This window comes from Salvelinus namaycush, chromosome 14 (assembly GCF_016432855.1).
Source record: "Salvelinus namaycush isolate Seneca chromosome 14, SaNama_1.0, whole genome shotgun sequence".
NCBI classification, from domain to species: Eukaryota; Metazoa; Chordata; class Actinopteri; order Salmoniformes; family Salmonidae; genus Salvelinus; species Salvelinus namaycush.
The window spans coordinates 8,822,852-8,842,645 of record NC_052320.1 but is presented as its reverse complement, the minus strand read 5'-3'; the positions used below and the strand labels follow the sequence as shown (position 1 = coordinate 8,842,645).

Below are 19,794 nucleotides of genomic sequence, written 5' to 3'. Positions count from 1 at the left end.
TGACAGACAAGGGATATTGTGTTATTTTTTTCTGTGTATATGTGAATGGCTATGCTATACACAATGTAAAACATCGCCACTTCGGGACTAGCTGCCCTCCTTCATATTCTACATTATTGTTAGTGGGATCAGCCTCGGCTTTCAGGCCTCGCTCACGTTGTTTCATCCCAAAGTTGAGGTGAAAGCCTGGTTGAGGCTAGAGTGGGATAGGTGCCTGTGCCCCAGAGTTGCTTGAGGGACTTACAATATTGAATTGCGAGGGAGACCTTTCTGAAGGCCAATAGATATAGTAGTTGGTTCATGCCACAACCTCTACCTTGCGGTCTGGAACCTAATGGCATGGTGTACCTGTACCGGCCCGTGTGTGTGAGAGAGAGACAGAGAGAATTCCACTCCATGGACTTGCCCAATCTTACATTGTTAAATAGGGCGTTTCACTCAGGTAATGCATGTGCTACAAATACATTATGTGTGCTTAGAAGTGCGTCTGTGGATTTCCCTGAATTGCTCAAGAAGATGATTCAGTCCCATCACACCCTTGCCTAAATGTTTTTTACCAATCACAGAGGGTTCTTATGACGAACTTCCTGCTTATGTTTGTCTCGTCATTAAACTGTCAGACATTGAGCTCGATCGACATTGCAGAAGACTACCGACTGACTGGTCTACAAATCACCTTGCTTCATAAAAAAACCACTCATTATTATTTGTAGATCAGTCAATCGTTCACCATTTACCCACAATGCATCGTGGACATGATGCTCTCAAACACGGTCATGGACTTTAAAGGCTAAGACATGGTTGGAAGTGCAAACAATTTCTGTAAGTATTTGTCTTGAGTACGCAGCTGTCACAAGCCGAATGAAACAGCTAACATGGAATCGTAGCCTAGTGTGTAAGTAGGGGTTGATGTTCTAGTAGTCTGTCTCAAGGACGTGGAAATAGGAAGTCAAACTCCAGTAGCGAGCGAGAAGGGGACTCGGATGAATTGTTAGTTAACGTTACGGATAGCTTAGAGTGGATATTAAGTATGTCTTGACTACAAAATACTTATCAACATATCCACTGCAGTACACGATTTTCAGGCCTCGTCCAATGGAAGATGGTGTAGCTAGTTCCATAATCTCTAAAACTCATCTGACAGCTACGGCAAAAGGTGAGACAATTTACCCCACGCCGCATTCTATTTAGTAAAATGATTATGGACGTGCCACTTAGGAATTTGAACAGAATCGTTTGGTTCCTCGCTGCTGAATTCTAAAGTAAGCGAATGTAATCTGACGTGTGTCAATGTTTACTACTTCAGTTTTTCTCTGTGTTCAACAGGGGGATATTTTCTCGATTGAAGGGAATATATGGGATCGCAAGGTAACCATCTAATAAATCATATTTATTTACACTTGTTTCATACGACTGTCAGAGGTAAAATATAGCTAACAGCTAAACGTGTTGATGGATAGAGGATCGGATTGAGGTAGGCGCAGTTTCCTTTGTTTACTCAGTCTGCATTTCAGAACAGCGGATACGTTCCTTTCAGTAGTGTCGCGATAACTACTGTCTGCCAGCCTGTTGTAGCTTTGAGGTGTGCCGCGACCACTGACACTAAACACACGCGCTCCATATGGAAACAAACATGTTCGCTACACAGTTGTTACTTTGTAACGGTTTGCGATTAGCGATATTCCTACATTTTAACAGGTCTGTTGTCTAGCAGTGCATCAACCTTGCTTTGGCGAATCATTTGGCGCTAGCTCTCATTTTCTCATGCAAACAATAGTGTGTCAAAAGGGAAATAAAAGTATTATCAAAGATATTTATAACTAACCCAAGATAGTTAATGTGTGTCATTTTTATAGTGGGAGTATGAAGCATAGTGGGCAGAACAAGCAAGGAGGTGGGCAAAGCTAAGCAGGAGTTAGCGAGATCCTATTGGCGCATTGTAGCATGTATTTGCATATTTCCGTTAGGGAACGCCTTCTTTGAAGTGCATATGTTCCCAAACTCAATTCAACCGTGCACTCCTAACAACGCCATTAAAAAAAAAAAAAAAACTTTAGCAAAGCGACAAGTCTATATAACTTAGTGCACTATATTGGTGGTGAGCACATTCTAAAATGATGCTTCAGCTTTACTGCCCCTGTGATGTGTCTGGATTTCCCCTTCTGTCTTTATAGCCCCTGTGATGTGTCTGGATTTCCCCTTCTGTCTGTGGTATTATCTGAGTTTTTCGCCCCCACCTCCTGGCTGCTATGTATCGGACCTCTTACTAGCTAAGAGGCGACACTGGTAGACAGTGACCTTCCCACCCGCCTGCCGAACACCTGCACTCACCTTCATTAACAGACCTGCGGGAAAACCGTGCCGGACAGACCCTCGCCTCCTGCTAGCTACTCTGACCGGTACACAGACCCTCGCCTCCTGCTAGCTACTCTGACCGGTACACAGAACCTCGCCTCCTGCTAGCTACTCTGACCGGTACACAGACCCTCGCCTCCTGCTAGCTACTCTGACCGGTACACACTAGGCGAGAGGTGTGGCTACACAGTGAGCTAGCATGCTTGCTAGTTAGTGACCGACAGGCGGTGGTAAAGGACACCGTCTACCGTTGTCGCCCTCGGCCCTTCTTCTGTGGGGTTTATCGGAGGTTGTGATTCAACTTTATGGTACCTACTGTATTGGAGCGCCCCACCTCCTTTCTGTCCTAGCTTAAAAATGGGCCAATAGAAGTTTAAAGAGAGGTTCCTACAGATGCAGGAACTCCCTGAATTGCGTGCCGCAAATCCTCCCTTCTCCATGCAGCATAGGCCGAATAGCAGCAATGTACCCGCAGAAATAAGTGATTACATCACTGAACAGTTCCGAGGACATCCATAATTCAATGTTTTGACCTGGCTGCATGTTTAATTTTTGCTCTAACAGTACATCTATACGCACTGATTGGAAGCTGCGTATAGGATATGTGTGGGCTTCTCATATCTCATTACTTTGTCATCATGTCACGATCGTTGTGGTAGGCTAGTAAACTCACACTGCATTGCATTGTTGCACTGTTATGGCTGAGATTTGGGTAAAGAGTAGGGGGGAGTCAATTCTATGATTTCCATTTTAAAGTTTAATGAACTGAAGTTGGAGTCATTTAGAATATGAGAGTAGCCAAACTCACTGATCCCATTAAATTCTGTTTCTGATGTTGGCTATTAAGTTCAGTATTTCACTTGACATGTTCTCTATTCATGAGTGGCTTGCCTTGAACACAAGCCACTGTTGATTATGAGGGGGATGTATGAAACTGTCTCTCTGTCCCCTGCGTGTCTCCTGTGCAGTTTTTCCAACATATTAGTACAGGTCACAGATAACATGGGACTGGATGAAATGAGAAGATGAAACACAATAGAAACTGTTTGAAAGAGAGCAACCCGGCTCTACGTATTTGACTGGGTTGTGACTCACCGACACCGCCCCCGGTTAGAGGGGAATAAAGAAGCCCAAGAGTTGACACACAGGGAATTTGTGTTCACACATAGGAGAAGATGTACATGGGGATGGTTCTGAAAGGTGCAGAGAAAGGAATTGGGAATATTCATATACAGGCTACAAGGGATAGAGCAGAGTAGTGGAAGGACATGAATGAGCTAGAACCATGTCATGGCCTAGAACTCCAATAGCACAATATGAAGGACTCTATGTGATAATACACTGCAGCAATAAACCGTAAGCTGTTACACAGAAATACTTTATAACAAGGACTGTATCTACTATGCATACAGTTGAAGTCGGAAGTTTACATACACCTTAGCCAAATACATTTAAACTCAGTTTTTCACAATTCCTGACATGTAATCCTAGTAAAAATTCCCTGTCTTAGGTCAGTTAGGATCAGCACTTTATTTTAAGAATGTGAAATGTCAGAATAATAGTAGAGAGAATGATTTATTTCAGCTTATATTTCTTTCATCACATTCCCAGTGGGTCAGAAGTTTACATACACTCAATTAGTATTTGGTAGCATTGCCTTTAAATTGTTTAACTTGGGTCAAATGTTTTGGGTAGCCTTCCACAAGCTACCCACAATAAGTTGGGTGAAGTTTGGCCCATTCTTCCTGACAGAGCAGGTGTAACTGAGTCAGGTTTGTAGGCCTCCTTGCTCGCACACGCTTTTTCAGTTCTGCCCACAAATTTTCTATAGGATTGAGGTCAGGGCTTTGTGATGGCCACTCCAATACCTTGACTTTGTTGTTCTTAAGCCATTTTGCCACAACTTTGGAAGTATGCTTGGGGCCATTGTCCATTTGGAAGACCCATTTGCGACCAAGCTTTATCTCAAGACATCCGTCAGGAAGTTGTTGCTCGAATATATCCACATAATTTTCCTCCCTCATGAAGCCATCTATTTTGTGAAGTGAACCAGTCCCTCCTGCAGCAAAGCACCCCCATAACATGATGCTACCACCCCTGTGCTTCACGGTTGGGATGGTGTTCTTCGGCTTGCAAGCATCCCCTTTTTTCCTCCAAACGTAATGATGGTCATTATGGCCAAACAGTTCTATTTTTGTTTCATCAGACCAAAGGACATTTCTCCAAGAAGTATGATCTTTGTGCAGTTTCAAACCGTAGTCTGGCTTTTTTATGGCGGTTTTGGAGCAGTGGCTTCTTTCTTGCTGAGCGGCCTTTCAGGTTATGTTGATATAGGACTCGTTTTACTGTGGATATAGATACTTTTGTACCTGTTTCCTCCAGCATCTTCACAAGGTCCTTTGCTGTTGTTCTGGGATTGCACCTTTCACACCAAAGTACGTTCATCTCTAGGAGACAGAACGCGTCTGCTTCCTGAGCGGTATGATGACTGCGTCATTCCATGGTGTTTATACTTGTGTACTATTGTTTGTACAGATGAACGCGGTACCTTCAGGCGTTTGGAAATTGCGCCCAAGGATGAACCAGACTTGTGGAGGTGAACTTTATTTTTCTGAGGTCTTGGCTGATTTCTTTTGATTTTCCCATGATGTCAAGCAAAGAGGCACTGAGTTTGAAGGTAGACCTTGAGATACATCCACAGGTACACCTCCAATTGACTCAAATTGTGTCAATTAGCCTATCAGAATCTTCTAAAGCCATGACATCATTTTCTGGAATTTTCCAAGCTGTGTAAAGGCACAGTCAACTTAGTGTATGTAAACTTCTGACCCACTGGTATTGTGATACAGTGAAATAATCTGTAAACAATTGTTGGAAAAATTACCTGTCATGCACAAAGTAGATGTCCTAACCGACTTGCCAAAACTATAGTTTGTTAACAAGAAATTTGTGGAGTGGTTGAAAAACGAGTTTTAATGACTCCAACCTAAATGTATGTAAACTTCTGACTTCAACTGTATATTACATTGTACAGTAGGCTAATGACATTTTTGCTAACAAGGAATTAACAATGGCAGTGTAAGAAAGGAGTGTATTTATATGAAGGAAAGTAACCTAATGCAGAGGTACATTTTAAAGTGGATAGCATACATAACATTGTTATATTATGACTCACACAAAGCCAAGTTAAACACCAACTACAACTTCCATGCACATAATTCCACCCATGATAACACTGTCAGGCTCAGAGCCATATATGTATACCCTTGCAGGAGCGTGCAGCGGTCCTGTCTGAGTAGTACCGGGCTAGCTATGAGCATCTGACATTAGGAATAACTTTTGCCCTCAATTTGAACAGCCTCAATTTGTCCGAGCATGGACTCTACAAGGTGTCGAAAGCGTTCCACATGTGCTGGACCATTTTTGATACGAACTGTTGACCGTGAAAAGCCGAGCAGCCCATTCACCATGTGAATGGCACACATACACAATCCATGTCTCAATTGTCTAAAGGCTTACCAATCTTTCTATAACCTGTCTCCTCCTCTTCATCTACACTGATTGAAATGGATTTAACAGGTGACATCAATCGTTTTAACTTGGTCAGTCTGTCATGGAATGTTCCTAATGTTTTGTACACTCATTGTAAACAACATGCTGGCAGGGTTGCCAGGTCCAGCTAAAATTCCTAGCCCGATGACTTCTGAAAACCCACATTTATCCAGTAAACCTTTTTTCCATAATGTTATCGAGTGAATTAAGAAGGAATATTGACGTCATTATGAATGACGTAGGCTAAGAAGCAAAATTTGTTTTTCCATCAAATAATAATTCTTGCAAGTTTAAAAATGTTGCATGGGTAAAGATAAATCACCCTTATTAAACTCTCCTGAGTGGCGCAGCAATCTAAGGCACTGCATCTCAGGTGTCACTACAGACCATGGTTCGATTCCAGGCTGTATCACAACCGGCCGTGATTGGGAGTCCCATTTGCCCAGCGTCGTCCGGGTTTGGCCAGGGTAGGCCGTCATTGTAAATAAGAATTTGTTCTTATTAACTGACTTGCCTAGTTCAATAAAAGTTTAAATAGAAAAATTCCATCAATGGATGTCGATTTTAACTTGTTTTGACTGCTATGATTAAGCAATAACGCCACAGGAGGTGTGGTATACAGTAGGACCAATATACCATGTCTAAGGAACATGGCCCTCAGCTGTGGTTTATTGGCCATATAACACAAACCCCTGAGGTGACTTATTGCTATTATAAACTGTTATCCAACGTAATTAGAACAGGAAAAAGTACCTTTTTGTCTTTTCCGTGGTACACATCTGATATACCATGGCTTTCAACCAATCAGCATTCAGGGCTCAAACCACCCAGTTTATAATTGTAAATAAATCCTGTTTGTGCGTAACTATAGATAAATCCCGCAAGCGAGTTTGAGTGATGCAAGTTGGACAGAAGATCTCAATCTCTGTGCAAGAAGCACTTCAAAAAACAAATGTTAGTTTATTTTCTGGAAATTGTGCCAGATTGAGACAACAAACCATTATAAATGGCATGTTTGTGAGATTGACTTATTTCAATAGACATAGGCTTCTGACTAAAATCTGGGTTTATAATTGCAATTCAACTTTTCCATGGTTTACTGAGCTAGATGCAGGTGGCCTATAGCCCCTGATAGGCCAACATGCCAAAATCTAATTTTATGGAAAAGTCCACAATGAAACTGACATTAGACGTGGAGAATGATACATTGCGCGATATAGCTGTGACCTTGATCACAATTGATAACTTCCACTTCAATTAACAAAATATGGCCATGAATAAATGCATAATAACACAAGGCTACAACATCAACCTGAATTACAGGCTATTTATGAAATCTGTTTGCCAGATACACGAGGCACAAATTGATTTGCAATGACTCCGGTGATATAGTAATTTTAACATATTTATTGTATCTAATGGTAGGCAACAGTAACCTGCAATGACATAGAGAAATGAATAGCCTACTTGATTGCCAGCAGATGTAGCCCATCGTTCTCCACATTTTAATGTAATTTTTCATTGTGGACCTTTACCCCCCATAACACGAGCACGCGAGGGAGTTCCATAACTTCCATTTCAAATTTCCACCTCGCAGCGCTCCAGACCCTAAAAACTGAGCATAAGTAAAACCCTTCGCTTGATGCGGTTATCCATAAGAAAAGTCAACATTTAGAATGCAGGTTACATTAAACCACCTCTGAGCGAATTGATCTAAAGAGCTCTAGTGCGCCTAAAGTCCTTTTCCAATGCTTTGTCACCATTATATCAGTTATATCACGTTAATATGTTTTATGGAAAAAGAGTGTCTCCATAATAACCGATCTAAATAGCCTACCTACAACTGGTAAAAAGTTGTCATTATGTGTGCGCATGCTGCTCTGTCTCTTTGACTCAGCTGCCCCTGCTGCTGCACACTCTCAACGCACACACATCCCTTTGGCTCTCCACCACTCACTCACTCAGTAACAGCCTGCTCACTGCCTTGTAGTCAGCAGCAGATCACAGTGAAATATATATTATATATATACACACACGGTACCAGTCAAAAGTTTGGACACGCCTACTCATTCAAAAAAAATCTTTATTTTTACTATTTATTTTTTGTAGAATAATCGTGAAGACATCAAAACTATGAAATAACACATGGAATCATGTAGTAACAAAGTGTGAAACAAATCAAAATATATTTTAGATTATTCAAAGTAGCCACCCTTTACCTTGACGTCAGCTTTGCACCCTATTGGCATTCTCTCAACCAGCTTCACCTGGAGTGCTTTTCCAGTGTTGAATGAGTTCCCACATATTGAATTACTGCAAAGAAACCACTACTAAATGACACTAACAGTCCCTCCAGGATTTCGCGACATTGTTTTGTGATTTCTGCGGCCAAAAATGCTGAAAAACAGCTATTTTTCTGAAGAAAAAAAGGGGTGGAAGCTAGCTTAGAGTTCCAACATAACTTGAATTTGACATGAATTTGAGATATAATGTCTTATTTGCGGATTGCCCCCATAATCTGGAGGTACTAAAAAATAATAAACTAGGACAAAAGAAACACCTAGGGTCCAATCTGAAATTAAAACATATCTCAAGTTCATCTTCCGTGAAAATAATTAGAGACAAAGTGATCTTTTGGGCTGTTTTTTTTTCTGAACATAACGAGAGGTGAGGGATGCCCAAGGGCCAAGCTCATCTAGGCCTATATCTCAATGTAATCATTCATTTCATCCTCCCTATCCTCCTCCATATCAATTGCTCCACTGCGGAGTCGTTAGTTGTGATACATGAAGACCAAGGCTCGTAGGTTGTTAAGAGGTTGATTGCCTACGGCTGGACAACTCAAGCTTGTAGATACTGTTGCTTCGCTCAGCATCAGCTGAGTTTGAGACTGCATCTTTGTAGCGTTTGGCCAGGGTGCTCAGCACAGGAAGACTCTCTTGAAGTGTATCCCAGAAGATATCTAAATACACCACCCCACTCACTGTGGCTCTCAGTGCTGCTGGTCCTACATTGGTCAAGTAGGCACCCAGTTCATCTCTCGGTACCTTACTGAAGCATGGAATAGCCTTGTAGCTGGACACTGTCATCCATAAACTCAATGTGACATGGATCAAACATCCTAACTTCTTGGAGGAACTCCATGGCAGGCTGTCCATCTGACATGTCCTTAGTCATTTTTTCCTCTACATTGCTGTATGCCTCTTCAACAGTGCTCACAGCAAAGGGTAAGTCGTCAACTGCATCAAAGTAGTGTGAACAAGCCTCATACTGTAGTTATTTGTTGGCCACAATGTTCATCTGCAAGTCCTCTAAATAGTGAAAGATCTTTGTTTTCACGGGGCGTCTGCTCTGGAAGATGTTGAGAAGCTGCAGGATGACTTTACACTTGTCTGTCATGATGTTCAGCTGAATCTGCAGCGACTGAACCTGCTCTTGGTTTTGTAACATCTCATGGAGTTTCTCTACAGACTGTGGTGCACTTCGGCCACACACCTGTGAATGACAAGGAATAAAAAAGAGGAACAGAAGAAATATTACTTATACTCACTGTGAAATGACATCGCGGCTTACAAAAAATGTAGGTCACCTTTTTCTGCATAATTACAATGATATAAATGACAATGATTTAAGCAAATGTAGAAGGCATGTAGATTGAAATCATATCTGTGTTTCCATCTCTATGAACCCCTTGTAGAGGCCCAACTGCCCTGCTGAGAACTTATTCTGCCTGTCCCTGACTGGTAAAACATATGCGAAGAACTTAGCATGAATGGGTTCAGCTGATCAAAAGGTTTGCAGAAATGGAAACTGTTGAATGGTTGCACTGCTCCAGAAACACTGTCTCTACGAGGTAGGCAATAATTATCCCGAGGTCGCATCCTTTTCAAGTGGTGCGATGAGGATGTATAGTATGCATCTTCGTTTAACATCTGGAGTTTCATCAATGATGACTGTCACTGGCTTCCCTGCAAGTTGTTGCTTGAGTTCTTCCTTCACCTTCAGGTAGACATCTCCCAAGTACTTTTCCAGTAGGTGGTGGATACCAGGTACCTTTTAAACAATATTACAATTTCTAAAAAAAAAAAAAACAACAAAGATTGTGTTTTCGTGATCCGTATTAATTTTTACAGAGTTTTAAACGGCAAAGCTGACAAATTGCACTCAGTGCTTTGAGCCGTGCTCTCCATAGACAGACTGGGGAGAGCAGAGTGCCGACCACCCTACTAAAGCCAAGGTCAGCGGAGTAAAAGTTTGAGTAAAACGCCACTCACCTTGATTCTTTCAGTGCTTGCCGGTCTTCCCTGCTACCACGTCAGTCATGGAGATCTGCTGCTGCTGTGGGAACTGTTCTGACATTTCCATATGCTTTGCGGATTCGAAGTGACTGTTGATTGTCAACTTTCAGCAAAACAATTTCCCCCCACTTCCATGTAAAACATTTGGAAATTGGTCTTTTAACTGTTATTTTTGTTGGCAAATGAGATTGATTTCTGGTCATTGTACTGCCTGTCAGCCATCAACAATCAGCCATCTTCGCACGCTGACAGGCCAGGGGGAAAAAACTTGTGGTTGAATTGGGCCTTTTTCCACGGTAACCGTGCAGTAATTGGTCAAAATTACTAACCCGCTTTTGATTGGACCCTTTTATGCGCTAAAAGTGTGGGGATTGGTCAAAATTGTGAGCTCTTGCATAATATGCACTGATTGGTTGATTTTTGCATTGAATTATGCGATCGCAGTATCGCACAATCCTGGAGGGACTGCAATAAGAAGAGACTTACTTGGGCCAAGAAACACGCGCAATGAACATTAGACAGGTGGAAATCTGTCCTGTGGTCTGATGAGTCCAAATGTGAGATTTTTGGTACCAACCACCGTGTCTTTGTGAGACGCAGAGTAGGTGAACGGATGATCTCTGCATGTGTGGTTCCCACTGAGAAGCATGGTGTAATGGTGTGGTGGTGCTTTGCTGGTGACACTGTCAGTGATTTATTTAGAGGTACAATTAACCAATTAACCAGCACGACTATCACAGCATTCTGCAGTGATACGCCATCCCATCTGGTTTGGGCTTAGTGGGACTGTCATTTGTTTTTCATCAGGACAATTACCCAACATACCTCCAGGAGAGTGATAGAGTGCTGCGTCTGATGACCTGGCCTTCACAGTAACCCGACCTCAACCCAATTGAGATGGTTTGGGATGAGTTGGACCGCAGAGTGACGGAAAAGCAGCCAAAAAGTGCTCAGCATATGTGGGAAGTCCTTCAACACTGTTGGAAAAGTATTCCAGGTGAAGCTGGTTGAGAGAATGCCAAGAGTGTGCAAAAATCTGTCAAGGCAAAGGATGGTTACTTTGAAGAATCTCAAATATAAAAAGTATTTATTTATTTTTAAGAGAAATGCCATGGTGCCCGAGGTGCAATTTAGCCCAAAAACCCGCAACCCGCGAACAATACATTTTCACCCGTGACATTGTTTTCAAAGTAGGTCAATTTGCAGTGAACATGGCAACACTGCTTGCTGGAACTTAGTCCCACAGCACACTCGGCAGGGGATTCTCTAACATTGTTTATCATGCAAATGTTAACAACTACGTTCACTGCATTATTTGAAATGTTAGTCTCTCTGTTGTGTGTTTCCTGTACATTTTCCTCCGGTGCAGTAAGTTTAGCATGACATTTTCCTTTTGTTAGGCTTGAATATGTGTCTAATGGTTTCTCTCGTATTTCCCTATGCAGTTTCATCGGATGAGATGAGTGTGCGCGGGGGGCAGGGTAGTGACGAGGTGCTGGTGTCCCAGGCAGTGTGGGACTACCTGGCTGCCGCCGGCCAGCCCTGGCTCATAGACTTTCAGGACAAGCAGGGCTTGAGCGCCGGCATCATCCGCCGAGGGGAGCGGGGAGGCTGCTGCGCAGTGCGGCTACGCCCCATAGAGGGATCCCGCTCTGGGGGAGGACCCGGGATGATGGAGGAAGGACCCATCTCCAACGAGACCCGCAAGGCCTTCATAGACTTATGCCGCTGCGCCCGCAAAGAGATGAGCAAACAGGATGGGGGTCCTAAACGGAAGAGGTCCCTGCTGCCCTGCGTTGGGGTGGGGGTCCTGGAGGGGGATGGAGAGGGGAGCCTGCTACCAACTCAGCCTCCCCAGCCCAGACGCTCTCAGAGGCAGCAACAGAGATATAAGAAGCCAGCGGAGGAAGAGGCCTGTGTGGTCCTCTCCAACTCCACGTCCCACAACGAATCCGGACAGAGGAAGATGGAGGTCAGCTGCAGTATGATGGCCTCCTCTCATAACCAATCCCACAGTGAAGCAGACGACTACACCTCATGTTCCATCTGCATGGGTGACATGGTGGAGAGGACCACGCTGGAGAGGTATAGCTACATATTTAACTTTTGTGTTCAGTAATTCTCAAGGTTTTTCCAAACCATGAAATGTGTCAGCCTTCACTGCTATTGATGCTATGTAATGTTTTCAAAATTATAAGTAAAAGTGTTCTCTCTCTTTCACTTTGACCCCCCCCCCCCCCCCCCCCCCCCCCAAGGTGCGGCCACGCATTCTGCCGGTTGTGTCTGGACCAGGCCTTCAAGGTGAAGAGAGCGTGTCCTGTGTGTCGTCAGGTGTACGGCCAGCTCATAGGGACCCAGCCGGCTACCGGGTGTATGATGGTGGAGAGGGACCCAGATCTGGAGTTGACAGGACACGAGGGTTACGGGTGTATCTGCATCATCTACAGCTTCCCACCTGGTTTACAGGCGGTGAGTATGTATGTATGTATGTATGTGTGTGTGTGTGTGTGTGTGTGTGTGTGTGTGTGTATACTAAAGACACATGGAAGGGTATAGAAATGGGAACTAGTAAGAAGTTTTGGTCTAGTCCATTACCTTTCATGGTTTTCCTATATCTGACACATCATTTACATTGCTAACCATCTCTCTTTAGTATTTTTATTTGTGGCGAATACAGCAATGTTTACAAATCCCAGCTTGGATCTTTTAATGGTTCGTATCCAGGCTGTATCACAACCGGCTGTGATTGGGAGTTCCATAGGGGGCGCACAATTGGCCCAGCGTCGTCCGGGTTTGGCCGGTGTAGGCCGTCATTGTAAATAAGGATTTGTTCTTAACTGACTTGCCTAGTTAAATAAAATACAGTCCATGCTTGAAGTAATGTTATTGAATGTCTATACCACTTTACTTCATTTCTGTGGATATAATTGTTCATGTTCTTTTCTAACATTCCTCTGAATTATGCCTGGGTCCTGCAGCTGGAGCACCCTAACCCGGGGGTGAGGTACCCTGGGACGGACCGCGTGGCTTACCTCCCAGACAGCCCAGAGGGGAACCGGGTCCTGGGCCTGCTCAGCCGGGCCTTCAAGCAGCGCCTCATCTTCACCATAGGGACCTCCATGACCACAGGAATGCATAACGTCATTACCTGGAACGACATCCACCACAAGACCTCCTTATGGGGCGGACCACACTGGTATGGAAACAGATGTCTTTACTGAACGCTATTGGAGATTTAAGTATGTTTGTGAGATGTGACAAGTCATGTTTACATTTTTGTGAAAAAAGCTATTGATGACTGCTTGAATGGAAGTCAAATAGAATCATATGGCTTAGTTTGTTCTTATGAGATGTAACATAATTTTTTTTCTTCAGTTTATATCAATAGAAAGCTATAAATGTTTTGAGCATGTAGTGGGGGGTTAAATTGTGATTATTGTCGTGCATTTGCTTCTAGAAGGAACTCTAGCTGTTTCTGTGATTACAACAACTCTCTGACCTGCTGAGGGTTTTCTGTTAATTTCTCCTGACAGCTTTGGATATCCAGACCCCACTTACCTGGTGAGAGTGACCGAGGAACTCAGAGAGAAAGGCATCACTGCAGACTGACCGTACAGATTCTAGAATGATTATTCTAGGAACATTTTAGGAACCTCTGACTATCCTGCCCTGCTGCTGCTGGTGGTTGCTAGGCTGCAGGCTCCTGGACCTAGACCCAGCAGAGCAGCGGATGAATACGAGATGTGACTGGGCCCCACAGCAGCCGCAGGAGTACGGCCCAGTGGAGGCCCACATATCCCTACAAGACCACTCGATGGGGTCTCCTACCTTCCACTTCAGTCGAATTTTCACTAATCATGCATTGATGTCAATTGGAGACCATTTGACTTAAGTGGAATTTAGGATTCACCCTTATGTTCCTATCCTCGTTATCTATCTTCCGAGTTCGGCTCAACCCAGCAGCACTTTGTGTGGAAGAGAACATACAAATGAGTGCAGTGCAATCTCTGTGTGAGCTGTTTTTGGCTGCACTCATCCAAGTATTTATCATATAGGGATTCATAATGTGGAGGTACATACTACTTAAATATTATTTTGAAACCTAAGTTCAAAGAATAGTCCTATTTTGTCTGTTATATTAATGTTTATTTCCACGCTGGGACACACATTCTTTATTTACCTGTTAAAAACACATGATTTGTGCTCTGTCCAGTACGCTTCGTAGAATAATTATATTTTTCTTTATGTAATTATGTTAATAATAACCTGTTATTTACACTGTATTAAGACAGTACTCGAGATAGTTGGTGGCAGGCAGAATAGTACTGTCTGTTTCAATAGAAAGCTCCTAAAGAAATAATTAAATTTCTCTGAAAGGAGTTGCACTCGAAGGCACTTTGTCAAGGAGGGAGGGAGTCCGTCAGTAGTTCAGTCACTGTTGGAGGGGGAGTTGTTCTCTGCATAGAATAAGAATTATCCTTTTGAATTAGAATGATCATTCTAATTCTGTGGTTCTCTGCTTCCACTTCAGGGAACTGGTAGATGGAAGAATGCTCTGGAGCAAAGCCAGGCAGGCGTTAGTCGTTAGCAGCCGTGAAGCTAATAGCCTGGTAGCTATAAGTTGATGTCAATTTGCTTAGAGCCCTTAATTTCCCTTTTGATCTTCCTCTCCTTTGATTTCTTCTCCTTTTTACTTAAATAGGAAGAATGTTTTCTATTTGATGTCTCTCTCTGCTGCACCGTTCGGTTCTAGATGATGAACCAGGAATGTCCAGATAGACTGACTACTAAGTATGAGATTCATTGTCATTCCTGACCGTCCCTTGCTCTCTCTCTCCTCTCTCCCCTCGGTTGTTTCTCTACTCTAAGATGTTATCCCTCCCAGGACCTGTATTCACAGTGTCTCAGAGTAGTAGGGCTGATGTAGGATCAGTGTGGCCTTTTCAATCATAATGAATGAGTAGGGACCCTGATCCTAGGTCAGCACTCATACTCTGACAAGCTTAACGAATAGGAGACCAGGTTTTGAACGGAGTTCAGTTTGATTTCCAGTCAGCCAGCCAGTCAGTCAGCACTCCTCATTTTCTAATAACCAGATTTACTTGATGATGTCAAATAAGAAGGGCGTGATGTCGAACCACTTAAACCAAATCAAATGCACAATAGGGCTGTATATTTATTACCTCTAACCCCGGCTGAAATAGCACCCTATTCCCTATATAGAGTAATAGTGCCCATAGGCTTCTGGTCAAATGTATGGCACTAATATAGGACTCTGGTCCAAAGTAGTATAGGGAATAGTGTACCATTTTGGATGCAAGCCCTATCTGACCAGGAGACGTTTGTTTGATGATTGTCTCATAAATAATGAGGTATCTATCTGCTGTAATTCACATTTGTCTTCTACGGGAATAATCTAGGATTAACAAAATAGTTACCTGTAATATGAAAATGTTGAGGAAACTCCTGCAGTCCCTTACAGCGGTATTGTCAGTGATGTATTTAGTTCCCTTGTTTTGATACATTTATCTAACTGTTAGCGTGCCTATATTCTAGTTTGAAGACAGTGGATCATGTTGACGTTAATTCATGAAAAGCATGTCTTTTTACTAGACTGTCTTAATTGTTATTTGGAGGGTGAGACTCAGCAGCGTTGTGTTATCTGGCTTTCTACCGTTTTTTGAGAATATATATACTGATGTGTATCTGCATGAGTTTTTCTGTGATATGTCAGATGAAAGCAGTCCAACGACGTAGCCTCACTCACAAATTATTAAGCTCTGTGTGTGAAAGAGTCATTTTGCATGAGAAAATTATGCATATAGATAGTGCAGTGCTCTCCAACCCTGTTCCCGGAGAGCTACCCTCCTGTAGGTTTTCACTCCAACCCTGTTCCCGGAGAGCTACCCTCCTGTAGATTTTCACTCCAACCCCAGTTGTAACTAACCTGATTCAGCTCATCAACTAGCAATGTTTTTAGAATCCGGTGTGCTTGATTAGGGTTGGAATGAACCTACAGAACGGTAGCTCTCCAGAAACAGGGTTTGAGAGTCCTGGTCTAGTGACTCTTCTGTTACCTTCTCCTAATCATTTGTCTGCAGTCAGATGATGTAAAATAATATAAACTCAGCAAAAAAAGAAACGTCCTCTCACTGTCAACTGCGTTTATTTCCATGTGTAAATATTTGAATGAACATATGATTCAACCACTGAGACATAAACTGAACAAGTTCCACAGACATGTGACTAACAGAAATTGAATGTGTCCCTGAACAAAGGGGGGGGGGGGGTCAAAATCAAACGTAACAGTAACAGTCAGTATCTGGTGTGGCCGTGCATCTCCTCCTCATGACCTGCACCAGATTTGCCAGTTCTTGCTGTGAGATGTTACCCCATTCTTCCACCAAGGCACCTGCAAGTTCCTGGACCTTTCTGTGGGGAATGGCCCTAGCCCTCATCCTCCGATCCAACAGGTCCCAGATGTGCTCAATGGGATTGAGATCCGGCCTCTTCGCTGGCCATGGCAGAACACTGACGTTCCTGTCTTGCAGGAAATCACGCACAGAACGAGCTGTATGACTGGTGGCATTGTCATGCTGGAGGGTCATGTCAGGATGAGCCTGCAGGAAGGGTACCACATGAGGGAGGAGGATGTCTTCCCTGTAACATACAGCGTTGAGATTGCCTGCAATGACAACAAGCTCAGTCCGATGATGCTGTGACACACCGCCCCAGACCATGATGGACCTCCACCTCCAAATCGATCTCTCTCCAGAGTACAGGCCTCGGTGTAACACTCATTCCTTCGACGATAAACGCGAATCCGACCATCACCCCTGGTGAGACAAAACCGTGACTCGTCAGTGAAGAGCACTTTTTGCCAGTCCTGTCTGGTCCAGCAACGGTGGGTTTGTGCCCATAGGCGATGTTGTTGCTGGTGATGTCTGGTGAGGACCTGCCTTACAACAGACCTACAAGCCCTCAGTTCAGCCTCTCTCAGCCTATTGCGGAGAGTCTGAGCGCTGATGGAGGGTTTGTGCGTTCCTGGTGTAACTTGGGCAGTTGTTGTTGCCATCCTGTACCTGTCCCGCAGGTGTGATGTTCGGATGTATTGATCCTGTGCAGGTGTCGTTACACGTGGTCTGCCACTGCGAGGATAATCAGCTGTCTGTCCTGTCTCCTTGTAGCGCTGTCTTAGGCGTCTCACAGTGCGGACGTTGCAATTTATTTCCCCAGTCCTCATGCCTCCTTGCAGCATGCCTAAGGCACATTCACACAGATGAGCAGGGACCCTGGGCTTCTTTCTTTTGGTGTTTTTCATAGTCAGTAGAAAGGCCTCTTTAGTGTCCTAAGTTTTCTTAACTGTGACCTTAATTGTCTGTAAGCTGTTGGTGTCTTAACTACCGTTCCACAGGTGCATGTTCATTTAATTGTTTATGGTTCATTTAACAAGCATGGGAAAACGTGTTTTAAATCCTTTACAATGAAGATCTGTGACGTTATTTGGATTTTTACGAATTATCGTTGAAAGACAGGGTCCTGAAAAAGGGACATTTCTTTTTTGCTGAGTTTACTAGGCCCATACGTTCATGAAATATCCCTTTCGTTTGCTATATACAGTTGAAGTCGGAAGTTTACATACACTTAGGTTGGACTCATTAACTTGTTTTTCAACCACTCCACAAATTTGTTTACAAACTAGTTTTGGCAAGTCGGTTAGGACATCGACTTTGTGCATGACACAAGTAATTTTTCCAAATTTTTTTTAGACAGATTATTTCACTTATAATTCACTATCACAATTCCAGTCGGTCAGAAGTTTACATACACTAAGTTGACTGCCTTTAAACAGTTTGGAAAATTCCAGAAAAGGATGTCATGGCTTTAGAAGCTTCTGATAGGCTAATTGACATCATTTGAGTCAATTGGCGGTGTACCTGTGGATGCATTTCAAGGTCTACCTTCAAACTCAGTGCCTCTTTGCTTGACATCATGGGAAAATCAAAAGAAATCAGCCAAAAAATGGTTCATACTTGGGAGCAATTTCCAAACGCCTGAAGGTACCACATTCATCTGTACAAACAATAGTACACAAGTATAAACACCATGGGACCACGCAGTGGCCATAGCGCTCGAAGTAGACGCGTTCTGTCTCCTAGAGATGAACGTACTTTGGTGTGAAAAGAGCAAATCAATCCCAGAACAAAATCAAAGGACCTTGTAAAGATGCTGGAGGAAACGGGTACAAAAGTATCTATATCCACAGTAAAATGAGTCCTATAACGATACAACCTGAAAGGCCGCTCAGCAAGGAAGAAGACACTGCTCCAAAACCACCATAAAAGCCAGACTGGTTTGCAACTACACATGGGGACAAAGATCCTACATTTTGGATAAATGTCTGAAACAAAAATAAAACTGTTTGGCCATAATGACCATCGTTATGTTTGGAGGAAAGAGGGGGATGCTTGCAAGGCGAAGAACACCATCCCAATTGTGAAGCATGGGGGTGGCAACATCATGTTGTGGGGGTGCTTTGCTCTAGGAGGGACTGGTGCACTTCACAAAATAGATGGCATCATGAGGCAGGAAATTTATGTGGATATATTGAAGCAGCATCTCAAGACATCAGTCAGGAAGTTAAAGCTTGGTCGCAAATGGGTCTTCCAAATGGACAATGACCCAATGCATACTTCTAAAGTTGTGGCAAAATGGCTTAAGGACAACAAAGTCAAGGTATTGGAGTGGCCATCACAAAGCCCTGACCTCAATCCCATGGAAAATTTGTGGGCAGACCTGAAAAAGTGTGTGCGAGCAAGGAGGCCTACAATCCTGACTCAGTTACACCAGCTCTGTCAGGAGGAATTGGCCAAAATTCACCCAACTTATTGTGGGAAGCTTGTGGAAGGCTACCCAAAAAATTTGACTCAAGTTAAACCATTTAAAGGCAATGCTACCAATTACTAATTGAGTGTGTGTATACTCATGACCCACCGGGAATGTGATGAAAGAATTAAAAGCTGAAATGATTCTCTACTATTATTCTGACATTTCAGTCTTAAAATAATGTGGTGATCCTAACTGAATTTTTACTAGGATTAAATGTCAAGAATTGTGAAACTGAGTTTAAATGTATTTGGCTAAGGTGTATGTAAACTTCTGACTTCAACTGTATCAAATGGCACCCTATTTCCTATAGATTGCACTACAGGGCTCTGGTCAACTGGATGGGGTGGACTATATAGAGAATCGGGTGCTCAAAAGTGCACTACGTAGGAAATAGTGTTCAATTTGGGACGTATACCATTTTTTGTTTAGGGACCAACTGAAATATCTGTGGGAGACATGAATAGTAGTTTAAATCAAGCTACCGTGCAAATATTTCTATGCAGTGAACTGGGTGTTGGGATACAGGGGAATTAATCAATACTGAAAAGAGTTGCACATTGCAAATTGATTGTTAAAATGAAAGTTCAAGTTTTGCTTTTCTAATTGTGTTGATTTGTATTTTATGAGTCTGTTAATATTCAAAAAATAATGTGGTTTACATTTTAATACTTGAATAAAAAAATGTTTTGTTCTGTTTGGT

General features: G+C 43.0%; 1 protein-coding gene across 4 annotated transcripts; it reads left to right on the top strand.

Annotated features, from left to right (window-relative positions):
- Window positions 1-629: 629 nt before the first annotated feature.
- On the top strand, window positions 630-16,351 carry LOC120059093 (probable E3 ubiquitin-protein ligase DTX3). 4 transcript variants are annotated; one of them, XM_039007892.1, is made up of 7 exons: window positions 630-822; window positions 1,072-1,156; window positions 1,327-1,368; window positions 11,651-12,290; window positions 12,461-12,674; window positions 13,184-13,401; window positions 13,739-16,351. In XM_039007892.1, the coding sequence occupies exons 3-7, from the start codon at window positions 1,356-1,358 to the stop codon at window positions 13,812-13,814; spliced, it is 1,161 nt and encodes a 386-aa protein (XP_038863820.1). In that variant the 5' UTR covers window positions 630-822; window positions 1,072-1,156; window positions 1,327-1,355; the 3' UTR covers window positions 13,815-16,351. The 4 variants fall into 4 exon arrangements, with proteins under 4 accessions (XP_038863820.1, XP_038863822.1, XP_038863819.1 ...); XM_039007894.1 differs by lacking the exon at window positions 1,072-1,156; XM_039007893.1 differs by lacking the exon at window positions 630-822 and having other exon boundaries at window positions 829-1,156.
- Window positions 16,352-19,794: the final 3,443 nt, after the last annotated feature.